The sequence below is a fragment of the Chanodichthys erythropterus genome, chromosome 14 (genome assembly GCF_024489055.1).
Source record: "Chanodichthys erythropterus isolate Z2021 chromosome 14, ASM2448905v1, whole genome shotgun sequence".
NCBI classification, from domain to species: Eukaryota; Metazoa; Chordata; class Actinopteri; order Cypriniformes; family Xenocyprididae; genus Chanodichthys; species Chanodichthys erythropterus.
In genome coordinates, this window is record NC_090234.1 from 44,126,903 (window position 1) to 44,145,414 (window position 18,512).

Genomic DNA, 18,512 nt, shown 5'->3' on the forward strand with positions numbered 1-18,512 from the left:
TGAGGTGGGATACAGGTAAAGTAAGAGACTGGTTTTAACCCTTAAACCCAACCATACCAAAATGATTAAAGTGTAATTATAGAAGTAATAACAGAAGTTAATTACAGATGTAATTGCATGCAGGTATTTTTTTTAAGTACAAGTACAATGCAAAAACATGTATGTGCACAATAAGTGCACTGCATCAAATGATTAATTTAAATGTTAGTACATAGCAACCATGACTTGAACAATGGGGAGACCTTTTTTTATATGTAAAGAATAAAGAATTAGAACAGTGAAGGAAATTCTAGGTCTAATTCTAGTTGGGAAATAATCATTTTGAACTATTTGCAAATAATATTTGCATTAATTTTGCATAAACATTTGTACACATGCACTTTTATTTGTATGCCTAATATATTGAAAAGGTAAAATGTTTCCTGTCTTGTCGCCATAGTTAGTTAGGAATTACATGAATCACGTAAATGCATAATTTTGATTAAAAATGGCCATATTTGCGAAAGAAAAAAAAAATTGAGTAGTTTGCATCACTGGCTGTTACTGTAGGTCGTTTAACATTTATATTGCAAAGCAGTTGATATGTATTACATTTCGCTATTACATTACGTTTCTCTATTTACATCTTACCTCACTCTTTTTCAACATTAAACTGATGCTTCGCGGTGGAATTCACGCTCTGCTTCTGTGAATAGTAAACTCCACCTACTTTGATTTGATTGGCCATCTCAATAATTTTGACAATGACTAGTGCTGTTAGACCGTTGACCAGTCTAAAAATTTAACTTTTAAACTTTTTTGCCATCCTAACAGCATACAGAGTGCTGTGTAATGGAGAGCAGCAGAGTATATAAGAATTTAGGGGGGGACAATTTGGCCATTTCTATGTATTGGTGGGGACTTTTCCCCCTTAATGTCTAAGGTGGTTACGGCCCTGGTACATAGTAGTTAAAGACAGTTAATATAAAGTGGGACTTTATTATATTTTTCTATTCATTACAATCTTTTTTTTTTTTTTCTTTGTGATATTTAAAAAAAATCTTATTATTGCAATGTGATTAAAATATTTAAGTGTAAAAGTAAAATATATATAATATATATAAAAGTATTTGTTCACATTTTTTCACATTTATTTATGTAGCTATTTATAAAAAATAACATTTGATGTTGTAAAATTAATCCAATTATGAAACAAATGAAAATTTTATATTGAATTTGTGAACCTGTAAACAGGCTCTGCAGAAGATAATAGTGTCATTATTCAGCTCAGTTGAACAGTTAGTCTGGTGTTGTTTAGGTTCAGTTCAATAACTGTGTCAATGTTGCAAAGTTCATCAATCAAGTTCAATTCAGCTAAGCAGCTCTGCAGAAGATAATTGTGTCATTATTCAGCTCAAGTCCGTTCAATGTTGATTCAGTTCAGTTCAACAGTGCTAATATTGCAAAGATAGTGTCGTTATCCAGCTCAACTGAGTTTAGATTTTGTTTTCATCTGATACTGTCAGTGCAGTCAAATCACTAATATTACTGAAAAATATTTTAAACCTAACTGAGCATTTCAAAGGCGACAGTGGCAAGGAAACAAAACTCCATATTTATACATCATGTTAAAATTTGCTGTACTGCATTTAATTTATGCATGTTCAAAATTTTCTTTCACTGTGATACTGTAGAATCTAATTTTACCATAAAAATTACAATGTAATGACAATCACTACTTACTTAAAAACGCATAATAAAGAGGGCCTAATAAATAAGATTCATGTTTTCATGAGGTGCACCCATAAATCCATCTCTAAAGTAAGTAAATAAAAGTGTGAGGGGAGATGGTCTCCATTAAAAATATTGTATGAACCTTTTTTTTTTTATGTCATTATTGTGCGAACGCACCCTTATCAATGTTTTTTTTTTTTTTGCATTTGCTTCCATCGTTACTCATTGAACTGTCACCTAAGTGGTAACTCAACAAATTGTCTATATGTCCGTGTAGGCGGCAGAGATACCGCAGGTCTTGGAGGGAAGGGAGGCCCGTACCGTCTGGACGCCGGACACAAAGTTTACCAGATCTCTCAGGCAGAGAAAGACGCTGTGCCCGATGAGGTGAAGAGAGCAGCACGGGAGATGGGAGAGAAGGCTTTTAAGCAGAGGTACACCCATCTGTCTCTCTCATTCATAACTCACTCAGTTCAAACACTCACAGATTTCTCCAAAAAGCCTACACTTGACCCTGCGTAACCTTTACTCTCTGCCCTGAGTGCCTGTTAATCTCTCCAGATATTTTTCAGTGCTGTCTCAATGGTGCTCAGGAACACTGCTTGTGAAAGCAAGTATCTTCATGCATGAGGCTTCATTCTACAAGCTACTGAGATACCTATATGCTCTGCATATGTCCTTTGACAAAAAGGCAATCCTATAATGCACTGCACTGAGCTCAGTAAATAAAATATAAAACAGGGTTCTTATAATAAAAGCATTAAAAAACATTTGTTATGTTACGGTAAACCTAATCTGAAGTGAAAAAAATATTAAAAAACATTTGAAATGAAAAACATATTTTGTTTAATTGAACTTGATGTATTAAAATAACAACAACTAAAACTAAGATAAAATTAATACAAACTATATACAAATTAAAAATAATAATAATAATAATAATAAAAATAAAAACACAAAATTATTAAACCTTGAACATTAAAATGAAGACGGAAAATATCAAAATATGAACTAAAACAAACATATTAAATTAAATTAGACAACTATAAGTAATTCATAGTTTGAATTCCCCAAGAATTATTTTTATGTTATGACCCATAACCGATAAATGTCTGTAAAAGTGTAAACCTGAATAAGTTGAAAAATACAAAAAATGTTGAGGTTTTGAGGTTTTAAGTTAAGAAATTCAAAGTTTAAGTAAGCAGAACTAACAGATTTAAATTTTGTACTGCTTTTAACTTGAACATTTTTGAGTAAATCATACATTTAATAAAAACTACAATACCATCACAATTATGCTAAAATAACTGATCCAAAATGGCAAATGAAGAAAGATTTCAATTATAAATATCCTTGTATTTAAACATTCATTTCCATTGACAACACATTTTAATTCCATAGCATGATATATTTCTGAAAACATTTAGTGTAACCTTTTGGCTCATGAAAAGTGGCATTAAATGCAACTAGAAACTAAATTTGTGTTTGCTAAAACAATAGTTTTTGGCTATACAGTGGCATGAAAAAGTATGTGAACCCCTTGCAGAATCTGTGAAAATTAGAATTATTTTAATAAAATAAGAGGGATAATAAAAAATGCATGTTATTTTTTGTTTAGTACTGTCCTGAGTAAGATATTTTACATAAAAGATGTTTGCATTTAGTTCACGAGACAAAACAATAGCTGAATTTATTAAAATAACCCCATTCATAAGTTTGTGAATCATTGATTCTCAATACTGTGTGTGGTTACCTGATGATCCACGACTGTTTTGTGATGGTTCATGAGTCTCTTGTTTGTCCTGAGCAGTTAAACTGAGCTCTGTTCTTCAGAAAAATCCTCCAGCTCCTGCAGATTCTTCAGTTTTCAAGCATTTTTGCATATTTGAACCCTTTCCAGCAGTGACATCTTTTCACACTGAGGACAATTGAGGGACTCAAAGTCAACTATTAAAAAAGGTTCAAACATTCACTGATGCTCCAGAAGGAAACACGATGCATTAAGAGCCGAGGGTTGAAAACTTTTGAATTCAAATATCAAGGTAAATTGTAATTTTTCTGCCAGGAAACATGCAAGTATCTTCTGTTGGTTCCGAAGGGCAGTACTAAATGAAAAACAACGATATTTAAACAAAATAAGAAAAAATGTGACATCCTCATCCCGTTCAAAAGTTTTCACACCCGACTCTTAATGCGTCGTGTTTCCTTCTGGAGCATCATTGAATGTTTGAACCTTTTTTAATAGTTGAGTTTGAGTCCCTCAGTTGAAAACACAGATCTCAAAATCCTACAGTCACTGCTGGAAAGGGTTCAAATATGCAAAAATGCTTGAAAACTGATGAATCTGCAAGACCTGAAGGATTTTTCTGAAGAACAGAGCTCAGTTTAACTGCTCAGGACAAACAAGAGACTCATGAACAACCATCACAAAACATAAAAACAGTCGTGGATCATCAGGTAACCACACACAGTATTGAGAATCAATGGTTCACAAACTTATGAATGGGGTTATTTTAATAAATTCAGCTATTGTTTTGTCTTGTGAACTAAATGCAAACATCTTTTATGTAACATATCTTACTCAGGACAGTACTAAATAAAAAATAACATGCATTTTATTGCATTATTATCCCTCTCATTTTATTAAAATAATTCTCATTTTCACAGATTCTGCAAGGGGTTCACATACTTGTTCATGCCACTGTACAGTTGGTTAACATGATCCAATAACCACATGACCTAAATGACGAAAGAAGGAAATGGAAATCTTTTTAAAGAAAAGAGCAAGTTATTAAAACTGAAGACAACTAAAGCTACAACATTTTTTGGAATTACATACAATGATAAATCATTCACAATAAGAGGTAAATGGGTCGATTTAGGCATGAAGAGTGCTTTTTTGTATGACTGCCTATGCAGAATGATCCAAATCAGTCAGTTGTGCTATGTAGGATGTACAGAGTACTACACTTTGGAATGGACGAGAAATACTAAAATGAGTGGCTCATAAAAAACCAGCACGTTCTAGATCACAGAACAGACACTAGATAGGTCTTCAAAGGGCCCAGTTATCTCAAATATGCACCCCGTGAATGCTGCGATTCATTAAGCTGCGTGTGCACGCACTGAGCTACACGAAGAAAGTAAATGTGTTTCGTCATGAAGGAAGCCTCTGTTTGAGCCAATGGACTGCACAAAGCTCTTTTTTAAGGTTATAAAGGGGGCATTTCATAGGATTTTTCTTGTACTTTTGAAATTAAATGGCTTTACTAGAGTTACTGAGGTGCAGTGCTTTTCAACTGGTTTGGCCATGAAACTCACATTTTCCCATGGTCATTAAGCCGCAACCCAAATTTTTAGGAATTTAAACCAAGCAAATGTATTTCTCAAAAATTGACACACACACACACACACACACACACACACACACACACACACACACACAAGTAGGCCTTCCATCTCACTTTACTTAACATAAATTATAAGAATATCACTAGCACTGATGAATAAACAGTAAAAGGTAAGGCAATTAGTGCCAAACTAGTTTTTGTTAATACAATAAAGTTAGTAAGTTGGTATGAGCCACCACAGTCATCAAAAATATAGAACATAACACAATTTTGGTTTAGCTAGTACATTGGTAAATGCATCATACAAACATGATCTGTTAATAAAACATATTGACACTGATACTGATGAATGGATTGAACATCATACCTGCAAGCAAATCTTCCCAGCTAACACACAACATACCATTTATGTAATTTATTGGTACTTTTTTGCTCATTTTTAATATTCATGACTTACTAACTATGCTCGTAATTTCATTTGCTCTTTATATACAGTGAAGTCATATACAGCATGTATGCTTTTACAGCATCTTTTACTCACAGATGGGATTTTTCCGCTTTATGTTGCACATTGTTGTAATCTGCATGCTGTCTGTCACGTTCGCAATATTTCAATCTTAGTTGAGATAGCTTTTTCAGGGGTTTTCACAGGAAGTGGGACTTTATCTAGCTTTTTTGCAAGTGTATGTTACACTCCGACAACCACCATAATATCTTTCGATTTTGATGTGCTATGATGCAGTAAAAGCTGAAATTGTCATTATACCTGAGCAGAAGAGCTGTAATGCTTCATACAATTGTTTCAGCATCTATTGAAAAACACAATAATCTTTAAATAATTATTACATTTGGCCAGTTACTGATTTAAAATGTTATCATTTGAATAAATTATGATTTAGTGAAAGCTGTACAGTAGCTTTAAATATTTAAAAATCAGTGCATACACTACTTTTCAAAGGTTTGGGGTTATTTGACTTGCTTTTATGACTTGCTGCACTTCCTTCTATATATTTTCTGCACTTTTTCACTCTCATTTGCTCCTTCCCACTGCTATTGCACGGCCACGCTGGCCACCTCACTCTCCGGTCTGTGGACTGGTTTGGAATTCAGGAGAAAATAGCAGCAGTCTGTCCTCCCTCCAAAAACACAGCACAAAGAATGTGAGCTTCAGAGGCCAGACAGGAAACCCACAGCGTGTGTGAGTGAGAGAAGCAAAGCAGGAAGAAGGAGAACGATAATACCACGAGCAAGAAGAGAGCACTCCTTACATGTTACATTATCTTTTGTAGCACAGAAACAATTTAGCAGCTTTTCCAGACGTTTTTGGTCCAGGTGGTGATGGAGAGATGAGGGACCATTTCTTTTGAAAAGAATCACAGTGTCACAGTATTTTGAGATCACACTGTCTGGTCTGATGTAACATCTGATAAGTGTCGGTGTGTGAGTGCACCTGAGGTCTGTGGGCCGATATGGTCTAGACATACTTCACACTCTGTTTCCCCTTCATGACATCAAACACCTCTCACACACACATGCACACTCATTCATGCAGGCCTGTCGTGAGCACAAGAGTCGGATTAACTGTTGAACCCCACCTGTGCGGCAGAATCCCCCCACCCCCGCTCAGGCCTGTTCATCAAGTGACTGGGGGAATCTCACAAATCCTGTCAAGAACATGGTCCAGGTCATATTTCACCAAAAAAGAAAGAAAGAAAAAGAAAGCATTTATTATATTATATTATATTATATTATATTATATTATATTATATTATATTATATTATATTATATTATATTATATTTATTATATTATATTATATTATATTTATTATATTATATTATATTATATTATATTATATTATATTATATTATATTATATTATATTTATTATATTATATTATATTATATTATATTATATTATATTATATTATATTATATTATATTATATTATATTATATTATATTAATTATATTATATTATATTATATTATATTATATTATATTATATTATATTATACTCCTTTAGCACCCAGAGTGATCCCATTTGTTCAACAGACTTTTAATAGATAGTATTTTTAGCACCTGACTATAATTTCTGCAAAATCACATTATGATTTATATAATTTAAATTGTGTTTTAATGACCATTAATGTCTCTTAAAGTATGTGGTTCATATACTAGTATATAAACTGAAGCTATAGTTTGTGAAATCAGGCATTTCTTGTTCTTCCTGTTTTTTAGTTAGCTCATGCATAGCATACATCTACCCGATTAGCCTGCTAGCTTATCTTATATTATATTCCGACTGTCCTCCAAAAAAAACAACCCTATAGGTTGTTTTTCAAGCACCTTATTACGACCTATATTTACGTTTTAAAGTCATGCGCCCTGTAGCTGGCATAAAAAAATGACAGTGTCGTGTTACGTCTGTCGTCATGAAATGATGTATGACTGACGTTACCTATCAAAATGTTTGTTCATTTAAATGCAGTGTGTGGATTTTTTACACCATTTCTCCTATTTCCATTTAGCAAAACTTAGCATTTTTTTTATTAACGACTACACTCACCCCACCCCTAAACCTAACCTTAGTGATTTATAGTGCATATACACTTTATGAGCACATGCGTTCCCTGGGATCGAACCCACGATCACATGATTGCATATTGTTATATATTGCAATGCTTTACCAACTGAGCTACGCGAAACCCGAAATATGACGCAGATAAAAGGGAACAATTCATTAAAATGAAAGTGCCCTGTTGCCGATAGGGGCGCAACTTTAGCAAATGCTCCTATGGGTCGTATTTCAGGGAAGTGACAAACGACCTATATAGGCGTATTACTTGGAGAACATGTTAATTATATTAGGTATGTTTTTTGCTTCCAATATAGTTCCCAATAGTAGTTCCTTATAATAGTAATATTTTATACTATACCACATATGTATACAATTATTGTTTCAAATTAATATTAAATTACTTGTACAGAACATAGTATGTTGCAACAATCCTTATCCTAATAGAAAAATACATTTTTAGGCATGGTTGTGTTTCCAGTTTGTTTTATAATATAATACATAGGCATTCATTTTAGATTTCAAGCATGTTGTTTGTGCACTTAATGTAATAAACATCATACAGTGAAATAGGTTATAATTAGTCAAGACATCCTGATAGCAGCTTCTGATCAGGCATTACTCCCTGGGTCCTAAAGGAGACTCGATGACACCGGTTACATCGCCCTGAAGTCAGTGGGTGTTTTAAATGGGTTTTTGGCTAAATGCCTGAAATAAGGTCTGTGGTGAACAAAAGCTTAATATATTTTCATGTTTTATTCTATGATATAAAATACATCAGTAATACCCTCTTGTGATTTTTTTTTTTTTTTTTTTTTAAGCTTTCACTTGTCTTTTAAAAGGCGGTTGCTAACAAGTCCCTAAATGGGACTACAGAGGTTGTCAAGGACAACAGTAACATCATCAGCCGAGCTGATCAACTCATTTACTCATCTATGCTTTCCCAGCCTTGTTGTGTTTATACACTCTTGAAAAAATGTCAGAATGGCAAAAATCTTAATGATCCTTATAATATAAGCCAGTGGTTTTCAACCTGAGCGACAGTGCCAACTAAGGGCGTCAGAAAACTTCAAATGGAGGCCGCAGGTTGACTTATAAGTCAGTTTTATCTACCAAGCAGTTTTATCATAATACTGGTATTATCTTAGCCTAAATGAGGAAATCCTTCAAATAATTGTGATGAACAATTTGAGGCCTTTATGCAAAATATTATTATTTTATTTATTATTCTTATTGCGTGCGTGCGTGCGTGTGTGTGTGAAATGTGAGCTGGACATGTTTTCGTGACATTGCAGTGATCACCTTGGGTGACTAGTGACCTGGCAGAGCTCCTGCCTCCATCCCTCTTACACCCACACTGATGAGGCTGGCTGGGCTTTATGCACCTGGGTGTTGCATGTGTGTGGGTGCTGGTCGTGGAGCTGTAGGGACTTGCCCCAAGAGAAATGTTTATCCTACACCTCCTACTCTCAAGTGTGCACTATTCTCTATCTTGACAGCTGTACTTAATGTGTGACTAAACAGATCAATGTTCTCTAAAATCCCTCTGCCCTAGAACACTCTTTTGAGATGTACTAGACATTGTTTACAAGTTTAGACTTCTCAGGGCAAGAATGTCAATGAAGATATTTTTTTACTTTTTCTGAAGAAAATGTGGCAACGCTTTACTTAAAGAGGTGGTCTCATGACCACAGTTATAATACATAATACTTGTCTATTCATTGCAGTGTTGGGGGTAACGTATTACAAGTAACGCGAGTTACGTAATCAGAGTAACAAGTAAAGTAATGCAATACTTTTGAATTTACAACATAATATCTGAGTTACTTTTTCAAATAAGTTACTTTGTTTTCCCATTCATTGACTGACAGCTGTCCTGTCCCCATGTTGAGAGAAATCAGGAGTAAGTGCAGAGGTGTTGTGTACTTATTTTTTATTTACAATAGAATATGGATAGCATATCAAATGTTGAAAGTGAGACATTTTGAAATGTCATGCCAAATATTGGCTCATTTTGGATTTCATGAGAGCTACACATTCCAAAAAAGTTGGGACATGTAGCAATAAGAGGCCGGAAAATTTAAAGGTGCTAAAGAGGATGTTTTGTTTTATACATTTTTGAAATATTACTTGAAACTGTCTTTATTAACTGATAAAAGACTATTTATTAGGTGCACTGAAAGGAATAATATTAATATACATCATCTGTGCACGAGGTAGGGCCTTAAAAACATCAGCCAATCGTTTATGCGATCATCGCGCAAACGATTGGCCCTCTGGTTTGTCAATCACTGCCATGACGCTCCTTGTGAGAGACGAGCGCAGCTACGCGCTACAGTAACTTTCCACAATCCACAGGTGCCGCATGCAATGTTTTTGTCAGGAGACAGGAATAACAACTGCAGATTATGAGTTACCTGCGGTGAGTCCGACATAATGAATCCACTAACACGACACAGCGAATGCCGATGGTAAACACTTGTGTTCCAATACTCATGCACAAGTTTTGGGAGGCATTCCTTTGAAATGAGCTGTGAAGGAGGGAGGCTGTTCTTACACATTCGCTCATTTCAAAAACATAGTAACAGTCTTTGGATTCTCAGTCGACAAAAAAATCCTCTGTATCACCTTTAAATGTACATATAAGGAACAGTTGGAGGACCAATTTGCAACTTATTAGGTCAGTTGGCAACATGATTGGGTATAAAAAGAGCCTCTCAGAGTGGCAGTGTCTCTCAGAAGTCAAGATGGGCAGAGGATCACCAATTCCCCCAATGCTGAAAAAAATAATGGAGAAATATCAGAAAGGAGTTTCTCAGAGAAAAAATGCAAAGAGTTTGAAGTTATCATCATCTACAGTGCATAATATCATCCAAAGATTAAGAGAATCTGGAACAATCTCTGTGCTTAAGGGTCAAGGTCGGAAAACCATACTGGATGCCCGTGATCTTCAGGCCCTTAGACTGCACTGCATCACATACAGGAATGCTACTGCAATGGAAATCAAAACATGGCCTCAGGAATACTTCCAGAAAACATTGTCGGTGAACACAATCCACCGTGCTATTCGCTGTTGCCGGCTAAAACTCTATAGGTCAAAAAAGAGACCATATCTAAACATGATCCAGAAGCGTAGGCGTTTTCTCTAGGCCAAAGCTCATTTAAAATGGACTGTGGCAAAGTGGAAAACTGTTCTGTGGTCAGACAAATCAAAATTTGAAGTTCTTTTTGGAAAACTAGGACGTCATGTCATCCGGACTAAAGAGGACAAGGACAACCCAAGTTGTTATCAGCGCTCAGTTCAGAAGCCTGCATCTCTGATGGTATGGGGTTACATGAGTGCGTGTGGCATGGGCAGCTTACACATCTGGAAAAGCACCATCAATGCTGAAAGGTATATTCAAGTTCTAGAACAACATATGCTCCCATCCAGACATCGTCTCTTTCAGGGAAGACCTTGCATTTTCCAACATGACAATGCCAGACCACATACTGCATAAATTACAACATCATGGCTGCGTAGAAGAAGGATCGAGGTACTGAAATGGCCAGCCTGCAGTCCAGATCTTTCACCCATAGAAAACATTTGGCGCATCATAAAGAGGAAGATGCAACAAAGAAGACCTAAGACAGTTGAGCAACTAGAAGCCTGTATTAGACAAGAATGAGACAACATTCCTATTCCTAAACTTGAGCAACTTGTCTCCTCAGTCCCCAGACGTTTGCAGACTTTTATAAAAAAGAAGAGGGGATGCCACACAGTGGTAAACATGGCCTTGTCCCAACTTTTTTGAGATGTGTTGATGCCATGAAATTTAAAATCAACTTATTTTTCCCTTAAAATGACACATTTTTCTCAGTTTAAACATTTGATATGTCATCTATGTTGTATTCTGAATAAAATATTGAAATTTGAAACTTCCACATCATTGCATTCTGTTTTTATTCACAATTTGTACAGTGTCCCAACTTTTTTGGAATCGGGTTTGTATGTATTTAATCTCACGTTATAAACCGTTGTCTTTGCCATACTAATAAGCTAAAATGACTTTAGATGAACATCACATTTGTCTTTCATCATTCTGTTTTTATTGCTGAAGTAAGAGTGTTGAACTTTCTTTTACTGCGTCCTATTCTTCTGCAATCCAGAATGGCAGCACAGCTGAAAGTTTTGCTTGATATGCGCCCTCTACTGTACAGGTGTGAATTTGCATTTCCTTCAGCCTGAGGTTTTTTTATTCATGTAAAAAGGGCATTTACATTAGCCAAAAATAGAATTTTTTGTTATAAAAATCAAACAAACAAGCCCAGTCCAGGTGAGAAAAAGTAATGCAAAAGTAATCCATTAAAAAGTAACTAACACAGTTAGTTACTTTTTGTAGGGAGTAACGCAGTATTGTAACGCATTACTTTTAAAAGTGACTTCCCCCAACACTGATTCATTGTTACACCTTTAGAAAGTATAATGCATGAAAACACATGACAAACAACCAATTTCAAATTCTCAAATATAATAATGCATTTTAACTTTGGTCAAAATTATTTATAAAAATGTATGATGCATTATAATGTACATTATGAATACCTTTATAATGCATTAGACATAAAGGCTTTAAGTAAAGTGTTACCAAAAAGGTTAGTAGTTCTTGTACAATACTCGCCACAAAGATGCTAGAAGGATTTGTATGTGAATTACTAGGGTGCTTGTTAAATCTTTGCTTACTGAAATGCACAATTTTGAAGATTTATTCATGTCTTACATACTGCAGTTTAAAACAAATGGTTAGAGTTTTGTTCAAATCTCACATGAGCTGTAATAATGATGGTGCTTTACTTTGTACACATACTTTAGTAATTGTAAACACTGCAGATTGTGTTTGTGTGTCTAAAGTGTTATGTTTTTGTTACAGGCTCAAGGAAATTGAGATGAGTGAGTATGATGCCACCACTTACGACCGTTTCTCAGGAGCGGTCAGACGACAGGTCCAGTCGCTCCGCATCATTCTGGACAGTCTGCAGGTAAACACCTCTAGTGGTCCCACTCCAGGTGTGTTCAGGGCGTTGAGTTGGCTCATGAGATTCTACTGGATTCTGCCCTGTGCATTAGGGGCTGCAGTGACTAGTCCAGGGGTTCCCAAACTTTTTCATGTTAGGACTCTCTTAGAAGGGTTTAATTTATCTCGAGACACACTACAGACTTTTTAGTGAAATGATGAGAAAACATACTTGGCTACTTATCAGTTTAATCACATTGCCATATGGCTTACATGACCACTCTTAAGTTTGGGGGCAGTAAAATGTCTTAATGTTTTTAAAAGAGTCTCTTATGCTCACTAAGGCTGCTTTTGTTTGATAAAAAAATACAGTAAAAATAGTAATACTGTGAAATATTTTTAGAATTTACAATAAAATTTTCTTCTATTTGAATGTATTTTCAAAAGAAAAGCATTTATTTGAAATAGAAATCGTATACCTTTTAATGGTCTTTACTATCACTTTTGATCAATTTAATGCATCTTGGTGACACAGCAAGTGTCAATGCATTGCAAAGTAATGTAATGAAGTCTTTAAATGGTGACATTGAGCGACTAAGCAAGACGATCCCATTCATTTCAATAGAGAGCTGCCAATTTCTGGCGACATAAGCAACAGTGACTGTTTGCAACAGGATGTAGGCGTGTCCAGCAAGGCAAAATAGTTGAGATGTGTTTAACTTTATTCAAACGAAGAGCGACTTTTGGGAGAGACGACCAATATGAGTGAAGTCAGTGGAGCACACGTGATCTGTCACTACATCCTGTATTGGGGAGTCACGGCTAAAATGTTAATTTTAGTGATCCGCAACTTCCCTATAATTTGATATGTCACTGTGTACATTAAAATATATTAGACCAAGTCTTTTTGAATGATTCATTAAATGAACCATCTCATAATGGTCATTTGTGAATCAAACAAAAAAACACTGCTGTGATTATGCGTCATATCAAATATATATATAGATGCAAATTAGTCTATTTATATTTTAATATTAATTTTTTATATTTCTGACATGGCATAAACATACTGCCCTTGCGTAACCCACTTATTCCCACTCTACAGATTGAATACTGCTCATCTTCGATTAGTTGTGCCACTACTATAGTTGATATATTGAGTCTGAACTTAACAAAAACAGTAAAGTCTGTACACAAAGAGTATGAAGATTCATTTACATATGGTAAAAATTGGTCTGCTGAATAGTCAGCTGTTTTTCTGGATGACTAGCCGATTAGTTGCAGTGAGTATTCATGCAAGCTCTAGTGTGCACGTGCACACATGGACACGCATGTAACCACACCTACAGTATTCCTTTAACATTTCAGCCAACTCACGAGAGGGCCATCCTGTGAGTCCAAAAGAACGTGCTTTGTTATTATTATTAGGCGTCCTGCCCTCCTGATTGGTCTGTTGATATGGACCCAGGCGGTCGGCATTCTGTATGGAAGGATGTCCGGTAGTGCGTCTTGATGTTTTTTGTTTGGGTGTGGGTGGACGGAGCGCTAGAACTCGGGTGGAGTTTCTCAGAAAATGCTGATTGAAGACCAGCTAGTTTCCCTGTCTACGTTCAACTAAAGCAGCATCAGCAGCTCGGTCTGATCTGAGATCTGTATCCGCTCATGGGGATTCCCTGTGCTGTGTGAACGGAGGGCTGGCTCCAGCCTCAGGGAGGATCAGGTTCCTCTTTGGCAGCCCGTGCAAGGAGTTCTGCTCAAAGACAGATGTGTTTATGTGAAAACATGGTGACAAGGATTATCTCTGTCTGTCTTTCACAGTCTGGTCCTCTAAATCAGCGCTATCTCCTTTCACCTACAGTAGCGTTGTAAAGAGAGCTGGCAGCCATAGTGGCATGTGTGTGGTCCAGATGAGCGCACTGGCATCATTCTGTACCGGTCCTGTCCTGAGAAGAAGTTAACCTCCATATCACCCTGAGCCTCTGTTCTCCGCTTGGGATTTTTCCAGATAGTAATTTGACCACTGCCTATTCATTTGCTCCTGTAAAGATGGCGACACATACACTAACAGTTAGAAGTTTGGAAACATCTAATCATTCTTTACTAGTATTCCAAGATGTTGAAATAATAATAATAATAATAAAGTCTTCAACCAACTTCGTGTGATGCATCTTGGTATGCTTTTTAAACTATTGAGGGCTCTCATGTATGCTGGACACTTATTGACTGCTTTTTCTTTTCTATCCAGTTTGCAACTCCCAAAATAATTTTATTTCCATAAAAAAAAAAAAAAAAAAAAAAATAGGTTTTTCTGTTCTACCCACTACAATCAAAAATTAATCAAATTTAAATTACATAATCAAATTAAAGTTTTGGTTTATAAACAAATCATCATTTTAGGGGGACTTTTTTTAAACACTATTTAGGGTCACATGTTTGCTGGACACTTATTGACCTCTAAATTAATTAAATAAATAAATACATATCAGGTACATTTTTACAGTTTTTAAAATCATGAGAAACAAGTAAAGTTTGTCTAAACTCCTGAATGTTGTATGGTAAACTCTTGTCTTGGTTCATTAAGTTTTAAGAAGCATAGAAAAACACAAACAACAACATCTCATCTGTTTTCAAAGGAATGTATATGAGAGTTGTAAAAAGAGAGCAAAACAGCAAATTTGGACCCCTGCCTTTACTCTGTAATCACTGCTCATGTGGTTTTCCACAACTGACTCTCCCAAACATGTTGAACACATGCACATGCACACACCTACCTGACTGATAAATGTTCACATCAGGTTGTCCTGTAGTTTGTGGTATATTCACTCTCAGGACTCTGACCACATGCTCTATGAGCCTGTGATAGTAACTTGAGGACATTTATTAATGGTGTTTGCAAAGGCAAACATCACTATACTGCATATGCTTAAGGTTGGGTGTTTTTCAAAACCTTTCAAAATAACCTAAAAAAGTGTTAAATGTTTTAGTTAAGTTTAAAATAGTGTTGTCAAAAGTACCGACCACGGAACTGGTACTGAAATTTTACACTTTGAGTGGATTCGTAAACTCCTCTGATTGGCCTTTGTGTTTATGCGCTCATCTATCTGATCAGAGAAAACGCATGAAGTGACCAGGTGTACACAGGCCCTGTGATTGGCTACAATGATCAGCGCTTCAAAAACATTGTAAATGTTGTAAATAGACATCAATGACGCTCTTCACCGAGTGCTTACACAGACCGTGTGCTTTCAAACGCTCCATGCGTTGATCATCGTAGCCAATCACAGACATATCTGATGAGCGCGTGAATACAAAGGCCAATCAGAGGTGTTTAAGAATCCACTCAACAATGCTCAAAGCATCATATATTTTAAATTTCAGTACCAACTTGGTATCGCAGTCGGTACTTTTGACAACGCTAGATTAAAATGAGTATCATTACCGATATTGAGAACTTAATTTTCATGCTAATTTCCTGTATTTTTACATTGTGATATACAATTCTGTCATCCAGCACACACATAAAGCTAATCATTTATGAAAACTGTTAAATGTAATCTTTAGAATATGTCAAAGTTAATATCCATTTTTCATGCTGTACACTATAATGGCTAAATGCACTTTTATATTGGAAAACTATTTAATGGTTGTCGGTCATAATGTAGGAACAATTATTTCCAAACTGGGGTTTGCAAACCCCTGGGCGTTCATGGGGAAACTGCAGGAGTTTTGTGAAATGATGAAATGCTAATAATTTATTAAATCATAAAACTGTATAAAAAAAAAAAAAATGTTTCAGCTGACAAAAACATTTGGGAATCTTTTCCGTAAATAAAAGCAGTGTGTTTGTTGTGGGCAGGTTATGTTGTAACATAGTTCCATCATCATTCAAGTCTTGGCAGAATTTAGGTGGAAATGGAACATTAGAGCTCTTTTTCACACGGACTTGAGATATGACACAGAATAAAGCAGATGATCTCATCCATTCAGTAAATCCCTGGAGTGCCGTCATCCTCTGCAGTTTCTTCAGCTCATGACTCTTCATTACAGTGTGACTTCACACTTTTGTCTGAACCTTTTGCAAGAGCGTATGTGATGCTTTCATTATCACTAAGATAACTATAATGGGTTTAATAATGGGTGATGCAAGTATGTCTGTGAACGTGTCTGTAATTGTGTGTACTTGCATGTCTGTCTTTGTACGTGCTTGTATTCATGTGTGTGTGGAGTGATGTGTTGGCTCATTGTTCTTCATGGAGACCTGACATGCTTGCTCATATAATGAGAGCCACATGTGGAAGTGCTTCAATGGGTATTTGTTGATCCACGTTTGAAGCATTGGAGGTCAAGGACCCGCTGGGGGTCGTGATGTTAGCTCATGTTTGAGTATTAAAAATTCAAATAATTTGTACATTTCTTAGATTCTTCTTTTTTTATATACTTCACAGCACAAACATATTATTACAAAACTTTTTTTAGTCTTCATTCATTATTTTATTTTATATGTGTGTAGAGCTAGAGCTGAACCTCACTAAACTCTAAATGGTGTATGTGTTTCAGGCTAAAGGGAAGGAGAGGCAGTGGCTGAGGAATCAGGCTCTGGGTGAGCTGGATGATGCTAAAATCATTGACGGCCTAACAGGAGAGAAGGCCATTTATAAACGCAGAGGAGAGCTGGAGCCAGAGGTTAGAGCTCACATTGATCAATCTACACAATAGTGGAAAAGCCTACAGGGGTGCTCAAACAAACATATGAATTCATATTCACACATTTTTTTAAGCAAATAACTACTTATATTTTGGTCTGTTCTTCACTTAGTAGTTTAAAAAAAGTTTGAAATAACTTTTCAGTGGTATACTGTTAGAAAAAATCCAGACACCATCCACAGTGCTGAGTGTGGCGTTTAGATGAATATGTAAATATGTGCCGTGCGCTTTCCTCTCCATTACAAAATAAACACACAACAAAAATGACGGTGGTTAAGGAAGCCTGTATTCATAGCTATGTGGATATGTTTGCATAAGCTCTGCAGTTTGGCACTCCAGTCAAGTCGTGTCGTGTTTATTTATTTATATAGCTCTTTATACAGTAGACTTCTTTACAGGCAGCTTTACAGTATTAAGGCCCATTCATACCATGGACGATAATGATAAAGATAGAAAATAATAGCAGTCCAAACCACAAGAGACACAGAGAAGCAATATCACTGGAATCACTTTCAGAACAATTTTTCTACAATCAGCTGATGAACAATAAAAAGCTTGACAGCCAATCAGAATCTGTCCTGCTTTAAAGGGGTCCTCTTATGTCCTTTTTTAATTGTAATTTAAGTCTCAGGTGTCCCTAGAAAGTGTTTGTGAAGTTTCAGTTCAAAATACCCCACATATTATTTATTATACCATGTTGTACATATCCATTTTTTAAGTGCATGTTTATTTAAATGCAAATGAGCTGCTGCTCCCCGCCCCCTTTCCAAGAAGGCTCTTCCTTTAACAGCTTCTGCCTGCATCGGATACTCTGCCAAATACTAACAAAAAATCTGCTTGGTTTTGATCATCATCTATATCACGGTCACAGACAATGCAGTTCTTCTGCATCATGAACGTTTTTTTTATGTGCATGTGTTTTAAAGCTATATCAGTTTAAACCTCGAATTTGTCGTTTTCTGAGCGCATGCGTCTAAAGCACACGCACAGAAAGCTGGCTGTCAGACAGTACATCTTGTTAGTATTAAAACTAACTTCTCTTTCACGTTTTATTGTGATTGAATGTACGGTGGCCCAGCAGTGCACAACACAACGAAATTAAAAAAGCAAACATATGTTCACAACACAACGAAATAAAGCCACAACGCAACGGAAACAAGCCACAACACAATGAAA

At 35.8% G+C, this 18,512-nt stretch overlaps 1 protein-coding gene across 2 annotated transcripts in view; it reads left to right on the plus strand.

Moving 5' to 3' along the window:
* Window positions 1-18,512, plus strand: part of vwa8 (von Willebrand factor A domain containing 8) — a 146,055-nt gene that overhangs the window by 109,608 nt on the left and 17,935 nt on the right. For both annotated transcript variants that reach the window (XM_067409012.1, XM_067409011.1), the window contains 3 exons: window positions 1,991-2,147; window positions 12,549-12,657; window positions 17,190-17,315. In XM_067409012.1, coding sequence (XP_067265113.1) covers window positions 1,991-2,147; window positions 12,549-12,657; window positions 17,190-17,315 — 392 coding nt within the window. The remainder of the gene's footprint in view (window positions 1-1,990; window positions 2,148-12,548; window positions 12,658-17,189; window positions 17,316-18,512) is intronic.